The 12,343-nt window shown below is 36.0% G+C and overlaps 1 protein-coding gene across 4 annotated transcripts in view; it reads right to left on the bottom strand.

Annotated features, from left to right (window-relative positions):
- STRBP (spermatid perinuclear RNA binding protein) overlaps positions 1–12,343 on the bottom strand; it is a 165,235-nt gene that overhangs the window by 60,716 nt on the left and 92,176 nt on the right. For all 4 annotated transcript variants that reach the window (XR_004053964.1, XR_004053963.1, XM_030919488.1 and 1 more), the window contains exons 3-5: positions 11,658–11,878; positions 6,297–6,462; positions 2,484–2,628 (exon numbers count right to left, since the gene is read on the bottom strand). Coding sequence is in view for 2 of the 4 variants with exons in the window: in XM_030919488.1 (XP_030775348.1) it covers positions 2,484–2,628; positions 6,297–6,462; positions 11,658–11,878 (532 nt within the window). In the remaining 2 variants the exon portion in view is untranslated. The remainder of the gene's footprint in view (positions 1–2,483; positions 2,629–6,296; positions 6,463–11,657; positions 11,879–12,343) is intronic.

Consider the following 12,343-nt stretch of genomic DNA (forward strand, 5'->3'; position numbering starts at 1 on the left):
GGCGCCTGTAGTCCCAGCTACTCAGGAGGCTGAGGCGGGAGAATGGCGTAAACCCGGGAGGCAGAGCTTGCAGTGAGCTGAGATCCGGCCACTGTACTCCAGCCTGGGCGACAGAGCGAGACTCCGTCTCAAAAAAAAAAAAAAAATTGTCTTTGACAAAGCCCAGGTTAGACAAAATGAGCAAACTATAAAAGGTATCAAGTGAGTCAACAGGGCTGGGATGTTAAGGACAACAGCAAAGCAAATCTTTCTGTCATTCAAAAAAAAAAAAGTAAGATGTATAAAACTTTAGATCAAAGCTGATTTCTTCACCTTACCTGATCCCATATAACAGCTGATGAGAATCAGCTCATAGAGGTCTCTGGATCCTTCAGTAATTCAAACACCTTGAACAGAGACTATGACTCTCTTACTTTATTACAAAATCTACTCTATAATAGTGTTCTAGCAAGGGTACAATATACTAGGAATGTTTTCAGCTTCTCTAAACAGAAGTTAAAGGCAACAGACCAAGTTGAAAGGTATCACTGAAAGCTATGACAAAAGCTCATGTAAGTACACAAAACCACAGGAATAATGATGACTGAAGTTCCCTTAATATTTTCAAAAAAGAAATGAAAGGGATGCTGACAGATACAAGCAAACATGTAATTAACCTAGCCTTTGGCAACTTCAGTCTTTTTCTCATCTCCCTATATACTCAAATAATTTTTAATAATACCTATAATTACAACACTACTTAGAAATGGTTGGTTTTATACTAGAGGGTCAAGTAGAACACATCTTACCAGAATTAACATTTATCTTGACACTTCAGAAATCATTTTATAGTTCTACAGTTAATGGTGAACTGTAAAGCTGTTAAAAACATTAAGCCATTTAAGATTGGTTCTTCAGAGGTGCTATAGATACTACATACAGCAAAAAAATTTTAATGCATAGGCATAAGCTCAATTAGATTGGATGCCCTTTGATTTTAAAATATGACTCATAAATGTGTCTGGTTTGTATCTGTTGAGTTATGATACAGATGATTTTAGTTATCCCAAAAAGCATTTTTTTAAAAAGAGTCTACCACTTTAAGTGATTCTATGAGTCATGTCTCTCAAAAATTAAAATTCCAACTTTACTGTTACCTTTTTCTCTACCCTTATCACCAAGTTGAAATAAACTAAGAAACTGATCAATATTTATTGTGGCACTGGTATTTCAGGTAAGGGAGTAAGCAACGGACTTGTTGAAAGTCTGGTGATGAAAAATAGCAACAGGGAGTCCCCACTGGCCCAGATAGGCTGCATTGCCTCTAAACTGTCATGACAGAGTGGCCAGTTGGTCAAAGGTTTGACACAGGAGAAATATCACCTGGCAAGTTTCAAGGGAATGAGAGGCAGAAACAAGCTAACTTGACAGGATAAAAACATCAGAAATAGAAGCCCACCACAACCCCATCATGAACTTCTCAAAACTACCAATAACTGAATAGATTTCTCACTCTACTTTTATGAGGATGACATTGCCAGACAGCAATTCTTCTTAACTTCAGAAGAAAGTTAGTTTAAAGAATGATTCTCACATAAATCATATTCGAAATGTTAACAGGGTCACAAACCTCCTAGAAAAAATTTACTCAACATTATCCATTAAAAAAATTCAATCACCCAATTTACATCCCTTACACTATAAAACAAGTCTAGACACAGACATGTACAAATCTTACAAGATTATATAGCTATTAGAAGTCAAGAGCAATATGATGCAAGTAATTCTTTTTTTTTTTTTTTTTGGTGGAGTCTTGCTCTGTCACCCAGGCTGGAGTGCAGTGTTGTGATCTCAGCTCACTGCAACCTCTGCTTCCTGGGTTCAAGCAATTCTCGTGTCTCAGCCTCCCGAGTAGCTGGGATTACAGGCGCCCACCATCACGCCTGACTAATTTTTTTGTATTTTCAGTAGACGGGGTTTCGCCAAGTTGGCCAGGTTTGTCTCGAACTCCTGGCCTCAAGCAACCCACCCACCTCGGCCTCCCAAAGTGCTGGGATTACAGGCATGAGCCACCACGCCCAACCAGGATGCAAGTAATTTTGGAACAATGAGTAAATTTGAAAATAAAATGTTTTGGACCACATTTAATCCTGAAATCTGACCATTAAGACAAACTACATAGAATAAGTTGGCTGATACCAATAACTTAATGCAATACTAGACAAAGTAAAACAGAACAGCAAATGGTATAAAAATTAAAGCAGAGTTAAAACCAACAAGACAAGTACAGGTTTTTGAAATAACATTTTATATTTTGAATTCATACATTTTTGCAAAATATACTGATTATGTAGAAACAAAGCCATTTAAAATACTATTAAATAGAGTGGCATAAAACAAACAAAGGCTGTTATTTCCTAAATCCATAAAACATTGTTAACATAGTTTTTATATGAAGAAAACAAACAACAACAACAAATATATACATATATATGCATGTGTACCTCCATCCTTCTTCTCCATTTCGTCCCTAATTAGAGGTGAGGTAAGTATCACCTTCAAAGTTAGTGTGGGCTCTTTTGTATTCCGAATTATAATAGATGCCTCATTTACACATTGTTCCACTTGATACTTCTCTTCTGTGAGTTTCTGAAAGTCACCAAGATTTCAAAATCACCCAGTTAATTAGACTGAAATCTCAAAAGAAAAAAAAGAATGGTTGTACTAAGTTCTCAAATGTTATTAACTATTAATATTACCGTGCTCAAACGGCAAAGAAAGCCTGTAACTAGTTCTTTACTGGGGATAACACTTTTCTCTCCTCCCAACTTCCAAGAAAACCCTCTTTCTCCATTCTTTAAAAAGCAATCACAATGTCAACCATCCATACAATTATGAAACAATATTTAAAACCATTCTAATATTTGAAAGTAAAATGCCAACAGCATCAGTATGTGATAAATGGTAAATTATTGTTCTTAAAATTAATACAGAGAACTATTATAAAATAATAAATAGCTGGGACTGCTCTCCAAAACAATAGCTCTTTTTGTAGAACAGCCTAAACAGGAACTCCTACTTGGCAAAAACTTACAAGATTATGGAGCTTTTCAAAGAGCACCAAATAAGCACCAATGAAAAAGTATCTCTGCACAGTCACTCACCAGGAGGAAACAATGAGTATAAACAAGTAACTTCTTCCCTTCTCTGATAACAGGTCTCAGAGATCTTCCAATGGGACCTACCGCTATGGGACAAGTCATCTGACATCTACAGAAAACCTACATTGCTTCTTTTAACATACAAATATAAACAAATATACAATTTAAGTAGGGGCCTCCCACAAAGTAATCATCCGATCAGAATTATATATTAAGTTATGCTTACTATATTACTATACATTAAATATATGATTTAATAAGTTATACAGGGCTTTTTTTCTTAGTGTTGAAATTCAGTATCTATTACCTGGCATACAGTAGCCAGGCTGAATGGAGACACTACCAGGTCCCTGTTCATCAGTGTGTATTCAAAGAATTCAAAGTCACTTACATAAAAATAGCATTTTATCATTAAACTATCCCAAAAAAGTAGGAAAGGGAAAACTCATTATCCTACTTTTGAATAGAGGAAGCCAAGGAAGGGAAAGGCCATACAGTAGATAAAAGAACCAGAATATAAAGAAACTGCAAAAAACAGCTCACATTCATTTTGTCACTAAAAGAGCATTAAAGATGTCTGTCAAAGAATAAATTGAACTACATTTTTCAATTATGCATGTCAATCACCATAAGACACACCCAAAATAATAAATATGATATGCATTTTGTGCTAGACTAATTTTAAGTGATTTCTGGTTTTAGTCATCCTCCTCCTCCTTTGCTCAAATTAGTTCTAAAATCATCTTAGGAAAGAATATGAAGAGAAAAGGTAAGGTATAACCTCAGCTAACTAAAGCAGTTAGATAATTGAAAGGTTTGCTATGTTAAGTGCTCAGGAAAAAGATTTTTGGTCCATAAGAAAATAATATCATATCAGATACTGGTTTTCCACACAAACAACATGAAAACAGGGCAGGGCGAGGGGAGGCGGGGGCAAAGGGTGCTCGGGGTGAAAGGTTTAATTGTAAAAGTCACACTTAAAACAATTTCATGAATATTATTAGTAACAATACACGTACACATATGTGTATATATGTGGGCATGTGTGTACATGTATATATTTTAATCTGAGATTAGTGTACAATCATCATCCCCATTTTATAAGAAAATGTATCTTTACCCAAACATAGATTTATTGTTGGATTTCTCCAACAATAAATCTATGCTATGTTAAATTGAAAGATACTTCTCCTAATTTCCACCATTAGTCTTAAGAGTTCACACCTCTTTTACCTTCTGCCAGATAACATTTCGAAGACCTAAAGATATTTATATCGTTTTCAGTCTTCTTTAGCCTAAAAACCTTCAGTCTCCTAAAATTTGAGATGGTGTGTATACCCTGTACACCCTCTAGGGTAACCCCCTTGAATACTTGTTAACTAGAAAAGAACATTTTTAAACTGCGGTGCTCATAAATAAACACCCTCACTCAAGAGAGAAACAATGTGGAGTTCACAAAGTTGTGATCTGCACAGAGAAAGCTCGAACAATGCCAACTAAAGCTTGGCCCAATCTTCTGTATCTTCAAAACAGGAAAGATGTGACAGATTTTCTGAATATGAACTCCAATTTACTACTGCACTGGTTCTCAACCCCTTTTCAATGCTGCAACATCTGAGGATGAGGAATATGATCATTCTCATAAGAAACAAGATTCATGAAAAGAACAGAAAGGGGGTGAGGTGGGTGAAAAAGCCACTAGTATGTCTGATTCTGATAATTCTAGATTTAAGGGTAACGATGTTTACTATACTAACAGCAGAAATACAGATTAAATGCTAAAACAACATAAAAAATTGAAATGGAAACTTTATTAATATTCTAATAAACTACAAGTATAGTTAGCCAGAAAGCCCATTAATGAGCTTTCCACTTAGTAAAGCTTTACTCCATGTTTAATACATAAAGCTATATTCCACTCTCCTTCCCCCAAATGATCACAAAAGGATTTTTTTAAAAGGGAGGGAAAGATAAATAAATTCAACCCTATGAAAGACCAGAAAACATTTCTCCATCAAAATTGAAAGTGGAAAAGCCAAGTATGTTCTGTCACTTTAAAAACCATATATTAAGACAAAATGATAAAACAGTGTCTCCAAAATTAATACAGGAGAATGTGCCAATCAGTAAAATAAATCTGAATGTCAAGAATGGTACTAAAAAATCAGAGATGGTTTTGAGGGTCAGTTGGTGAATATAAAAGAAAATGATCTAGTAACAAAGCGAATAAAAACAAACTTAGAATTCATACATCTTAAAAAAAGACCCCTTTTAAAAGATATACAAATAAAAGAAACTAAATTTTAAAAAGTGAGTGGTGGAGGGAAGCATTCAACAATTCACAAGTTTGGACCTATGGACCAATATTTATTTCTATGACATTGATATGAAGACAAACTGATATAAAATTATCAAAAGCTGTAATTTAATTGGACCACAGACAATATGCATCTGATACTGAAAGATAATCACAGATTCCCAGTGATGCAATGAGTCCTTGGGGTAGGCTGGCAGGGCAGGTCCTAGATGACCAGAACCCCAGAATGGTTACCTTCATCCCTAAGGAGGCTTCAGCCTTCAGCAGCATCCTTCAGGGAACATGCCAACATCAAATTTTTCTAAATGCATCCCAGTGTAAAAAAGGTTTGGAGACAAGAAATGAACAGTGATTTCCCATTAACAGAACAAAAACTGTTAATTTCCCATTAACAGGTGATAAAAAACTGAGTCTTCAGTTTTAAAAATTACTTTCTATGAAAGTCTCTCATTGATAAGAAAGTCTCTTAGTCTCTAGAAAGTATCTAGTCTAAGTTGTTTTCAATCTTCCAATTATTTTCTGCATTATACCAACCCTTCCAAGAACTTTATAATGGTGAGACCTAGTCTGGAAAAAATGAAGATTCTCAGCAAGACACAACGGAAAAGTTTAAGACAGTTCCTTAACGGCCATCTTAATTTAGTAAATATATTCTGAGTACAAATCACCAGAAGTTTGCTTTAACTGTGATGAATTAGTCATTGACCCAGAGTAGCAGTACTTATTTTGTCTGTGTCTATCCTTGCTATTATCAATTCTGGTTAATAATTTTTTCAAAGTCACTACCTATTTTCACCTTTTTACAAATTCGCCTAGAGGTGCAGTTAAACTGTACTCACCTGAATCTGAATAGGAAGATTATCTTTGACTGTATTTAACAGGGTCTCTGTGGGTTTGTCTTTGCACATTAAAACCAGCTCCAAGTCCATATCATCTTTAATCAGCAAGCCTTTTGCAACCAGGCCAATCCTCATTACACCACACAATGTCCGACCACCTTGATCCCTAAAAATAAAAGTCTGCATGATTACTTTCACAACCTATTTCCCAAACTATAACTTAATCATCACTTGGCTTCCTGAATATCCTTATGAACTGATAAGGGAGTATGTAAATCCAGACATCCAGGTATCCACAAAATTAAGTCTCAGATTTGAGGCTTATAAAGTATCTATCTTTCCTCAAGGATTCAATGGGGAACATATTTCATACTACAGATCTTGTAATTCTTTACTACATTCATATTGCTTAAGAAAACTAAAAAATACTGCATCCTCTTAAATATTTTTTCAAATTGTTCTTTTTAAATTTCCTTCTGGCCAGGTGCAGTGGCTCATGCCTGTAATCCCAACACTTTGGGAGGTCAACACAGGAGGATCACTTGAGCCCAGTAGTTCAAGACCAACCTGGGCCAACACAGAAAGACCCTGTCACCACAAAAAAATTTTAAAAAATTAGCCAGGCATAGTGGCATGCACCTGTAGTGCCAGCTACTCAGGAAGCTAAGAAGAGGGGATTGAGCCCAGGAGTTCGAGGCTGCACTGAACCATGTTTGCACCACTGCACTCCAGCCTGGGTGACCGAATGAGATCCTGTCTCAAAAAATAAAAATAAAATAAACTTCCTTCTGTTTTAGGAGTAATTAGGAAATTTGTGAGGAACATGAATACCATGGTATATTGGGAAAGAACATCAGCACAGAAATCGAAAAGACCTGGATTCTACTCGTGGTGCCTGCTGACTCAGTATCCACAACAGTAAAATGACTATTGGCTAGATGAGCTAAAGTTCCTCCCAACTATATCATTCTAAAGTGCCTCCCATTCCATATCAGCTTATGGGGAAAGGAGAAAAATGTGATAAAAGTATAGAGCTAAGGAAGGAAAGATTAAACTGCCAGCATATGTATTCCAAATCCAGGAGTAGCTAAAAAAGCAAACACTCAAAGAACATCAACTCATGAATGGTGCATAAGAAGAGTGCTCATCTATCCTTGATTTTAATTCTAAAAGTTTCTTATTGATTCACTTGTCTTAATCACAAGTGAAAATATTAACTAAGCTTAACTGTCTTTCAACAAATAAGCAAGTGTTTGAGTATGGCAAACATATTACAGGAGTTACAGTCTCTCTTGCTCCTGAGGCTTACTCTGTAGTTAAGCAACAAAAGCAGTAACAGTGTAAGTGCCCTGCTTAAAAGGGGAAAAGAAAGTAACATCTGAGCACAAACAGGTGTCACATATTCTCACTTAAATCTCACCACAAGCCTCCATTTGGAAGACAAGAAATGTGAGCCTCAGAAAAGTTAATTGTTCAAGTTCACCACGAAAGTAAAATGGCAAAGCCTAAATTCAAACCTAAGTTATTTTGACCACAACATTCAGGTCCCTTACATTATATGATTGCTTCCCAAGTTCAGAAAAGGGAGAGGTCAAAATTAGAGATGTCAAGCAAGGCAAACTGAAAGTCTGACTTCAGCAGAATCTTGATCTGCCTAGATGGAAAACAGTCATTCTAGCTATAAGCAAAGAATCAGCAGAGTTGGGTAAGAATCAGTAGAGTTGAGAATAAAATGGAAAGGGAGAAAGGAGAGAAACAAATTGTGGCAGTGGAAACTAGAAAGGAAGTTATAAATAATCCAGCCATGGGTTCAGTGCCTGGCACACTTATAGAGATTCAATAAACATTAATTCAATGAAAAACGATAAAGGTGGTATAAATATAGACATAAAAAGCATTTTAAAGCAGGTGACCCAAGTGTAAGCAATTGTCTGATATTAACAATAGAGAATCAGTCATCTTTGATTTCTTCTTTCTCTGTATCCTTGTCCTCTCATTTTTCCAAATCTAATATTGTAATGGTTTATAAATTCTCCCTGTATAACCACCATCAAACTTGCAAACCAGTTTCTTCAGGCTTTTATTACCTCTCATGTAGACCACCTCAATAACCTCCTCCTCACTGGCCTTTCTGACTGACCTCTGTCATCTCCAAAGTACTGTATACAGCAACCAGAATAATCTTCCAAAGGCACAGATTGGATAACACTCTACCTACTATTTCCCTGGTGTCCCACTAAACACTTGGACACCTACCATATTGGAAAGCAATTTAGAAAATGACATCGCTTCCTGGTTCAAATCCTGGCTCTGCTACTTACTGTGTGACATTGGACAAATTTCAAATAACTTGACTTCTTTTGAACCTGCTTCCTCATTTGTAAAACAGGAATAATACCTTTCTCACAGAGTGGTAGTGAGAATATATGTAATAAACTTTGGCCAGAGCCCAATAGATACTAACAGCTCAGTAAGTAACAGTTATTATTCCTCAAACAATTCCTATACTTTCTCATACCTAGATCAGTGCTGAGATTTATTTTTTTTCTTTCACTTTCATCACCTGCCAAAACCCTATCCACCCATCCATCCTCTGAGCCTATTCCAAGTGCTACCTCCTTCATAGAGCTTTTGCAGACTCCCAGAACCAGCACATCATCGTCTCTCCCTGCTCTGTATTTTCACATGTTATTCACAGGAAATGGAAGCATAGATGCTAAGAAACCTGGATCTGGAGTCAGAGAAACTTGAATATGAATCCTGGCTCAACCACACATATTTACTAAGTAGCCTTAAGCAAGTTAAAGTTTGTTAATGATTCTGAGTCACTCGTTTTTTTATAACCAAGTTTGGAGCACAGGAAATTTCACAAGTAAAACAGGAGTGGAGGAAGGAAGATAATAATATTAGAGACTAGTAGATTTGTTGCAAGATAATAGGAAAAGTACTGTAGTACAATAGTTGGCACTCAATAAACAGTAGCTATTATTAGCTCAGTTATTAAATTCTAAACCACAATTATGATATACTTGGTCTTGTCAGCCCACAGGTAGAAGACAGCATGATTGAGCAGAAAATAAATTCCTAATTCAAACAGTTGAATTTGAATTTAAAAACCGGAACATAGCAATTACTGTAAAGCAAGCAACCCAATGTATTTGAATTTAGTATATGTAAATTTCTTAAAATTAACAAAATTATAATATTCCTAATAATATATATTGTAGGACCTTGTATAAGTTGACTTTTGAATCCATTTTTAAAAAGGTAAAGCATTAAGTCAAATTAAGAGAGCATAGGTAAAAGCTGCCTAACAGTGCCTGGCAATGGAAAATGCTTAATTGCTTAATAAATACAAGCTACCCCCCACCCATCTCTGTGTCCTTCAGAGTGGTTAACACTCACCAGGCGCACAATATATGTTTATTACCAGAATACAACTCTGTCCTTGGAAGACATGCCTGCCTCTGATATAAGAATAGAATCATTCTGCACTCCTTGAGTTCCACCACATGGGAAGGATCACAGGCAAGGGCTCAACCAGGGACTGTTCCACAAAACGGAAAGACTGTATATAGACAACCAAGAGCATCCACACACAGAAGTGTATTTTAAAATCCAGGCATGGCATGGTGGCTCATGTCTGTAATTCCAGCACTTTGTGAGGCCAAGGCAGGAGGATTGCTTCAGGTCAGGAATTTGAGACTAGATTGGACAATGTAGCAAGATGCTATCTCTCAAAAAAAAAAAAATTTTTTTTTAAATTAGCGAGGCTTGATAGCACACACTTACAGTCCTAGCTATTCAAGAGGCTGATGCAGGAGGATCACTTGAGCCCAGGAGTTCAAGGCTACAATAAGCTATGATCACACCACTACACTCCAGCCTGAGCAACAGAGCACCCTATCTCTAAAAAAATAAAAATAAAAATAAAACTTCAAATAAAAGTGTGGAGCATATTATCCTGTAAAAGTCTTTAAATCACAGACCTCATCCAGTTAAGCAAGTCTATAGGAGTGCTTTCCAAAATACGCCAGGCTTGAGAAGCAACAAAATTAGAAAATTAAAAAGACCTAAACTTCACTGAAATGTACACTTAAAATTAGTAAAAATAGCAAATCTTATGTTATATATTTTACCACAATAAAAAAAGTTTTTAACATGACATAAACATGTAGCAAAGTGCAATTTAAATCTGGAATGCATGACTATTTAACTTGCACAAGAGCTGAGATACACATAGAACTAAATAATTAGGTACTACTACTAATGAACATGAACTCTAAATCTAACAGTAACATTTGTACAGACATCATATATGAGAAAAATTACACTACATTTCCAAGAACCTTCAAACTGACAAGACTATGACCAGACACAATGTATAAACTGCCTGTAGTTAAAAAAAAAAAAAAAAAAAAAATTATGCTCTTCAGCAATAAAACTGACACACTGATTATCTTTCATCTGAAGATAAAAAAGGTTATACTATCAGTGAAGAAAATCCATTTATCAATACTTTCCTACTATTATTTACCACATTGATTTAAAGTTAAAAGCTGCAAAAACTCTGTAACCTCTTTCATTTACAAATTGTAGCCAAAGCAATGTTTTTAAATTTATTCTTACAGTATAGTCAAATGAGCTCCATCTTTCAAAGTTAGACACTTATTCCAATCATAGTGACAACTGCTCAAAACAGCAACTTTAAGCTTAGCCTGGCATAAAAAGGTTATAATCTAACTCCAGGTACCATTTCAGTTTCACTAATCTATTGTTGTTACAGCACTTAGAATATGCTACTATAATTGTTGAAGGGTGTGGCTCCCATTAGATCTTTATCCAATCCACAAATATACAAACAGCAATTACGATATGCAAGACACTGCTAAATTCCTGGGAATCAATGAGGTAGATACAGTCAAAAATACCTTTAAAATATATTTTCCTACACTCTTTCTTCTACACAAGGATTTTTAAATGCCTTACAAAAATGATACTTTATGATCTCCCCAGAGATCAAAAACACTACTATTTATTTCAAAATTTAGAAGGCTGAATGAACACAGGAAAAAGATCATAACTTTCAAACATGATGATTTTAAAGGACTTGGTGTTCTCTCAAAAGGGATCCTGAACAGGTCCATTTTCTTTCTCTGGCTCTAATCTTTATTCTTTTCTTGCTTTCCTTTCAAATTTAACTCAGAAAATCTCCATGTAACATTTACTTCCTTGGTTATAGTCTTATATGAGCATAAGACAAAATCCAAAAAACAGCACTAACACACACTCAATCCAGCAAGACCTTAGAGCTTTGCTGTGCACTCTAGCACAGCGTCCCAGAGGTCAGTCCACACTCACTTGGAATAGTTTTCTCCAGCCTCATCTTTCTTCGCTTCTGTCTCACCCTCTGTTTTTGTGCCTTTATTTGTTTCATCCAACCAATCTGAGACATGTTTAAGAGCACATTCAACAGTAGATACCATATTCTGAACAGCTTCAAGTTCCTCCGGAGATGGATAGATTGTTGAATGTTTCACCATAACATGGCGATCATCATTAGCAAAAGATCGAATAGATCTCTGTTAAGAAGAATGAAAACAATTACTTCAACAAAAGAAACATCACCTGAAAAGGATAATATACAACTATATCTTTAGCCAATCCATAGCACTGATTGTCTACTGTGAAAGAGTTAATACTGAAACAAGAAAAAACTGCTCAAGAGTGGGAAGTAAAACCGCATTCTATTGAACTCCTCTCCTCACCAGAAAACAAAGAGATCTTCCACTCATGTTTTGGTAAGGTTCACCTCAGTCACTCTTGGCATTATTTATAAATAATGTTATCTTGGCCAGGCACGGTGGCACATGCCTGTAATCCTAGCACTTTGGGAGACTGAGGTGGGCAGATCACTTGAGGTCAGAAGTTTGAGACCAGCCGGGCCGACGTGGTAAAACCCCGTCTCTACTAAAAATACAAAATTAGCCAGGTGTCGTGGCATGCACCTATAGTCCCGGCTACTGAGGAGGCAGAGGTTGCAGTGA

Source organism: Rhinopithecus roxellana, chromosome 16 (genome assembly GCF_007565055.1).
Source record: "Rhinopithecus roxellana isolate Shanxi Qingling chromosome 16, ASM756505v1, whole genome shotgun sequence".
Lineage (NCBI taxonomy): Eukaryota > Metazoa > Chordata > Mammalia > Primates > Cercopithecidae > Rhinopithecus > Rhinopithecus roxellana.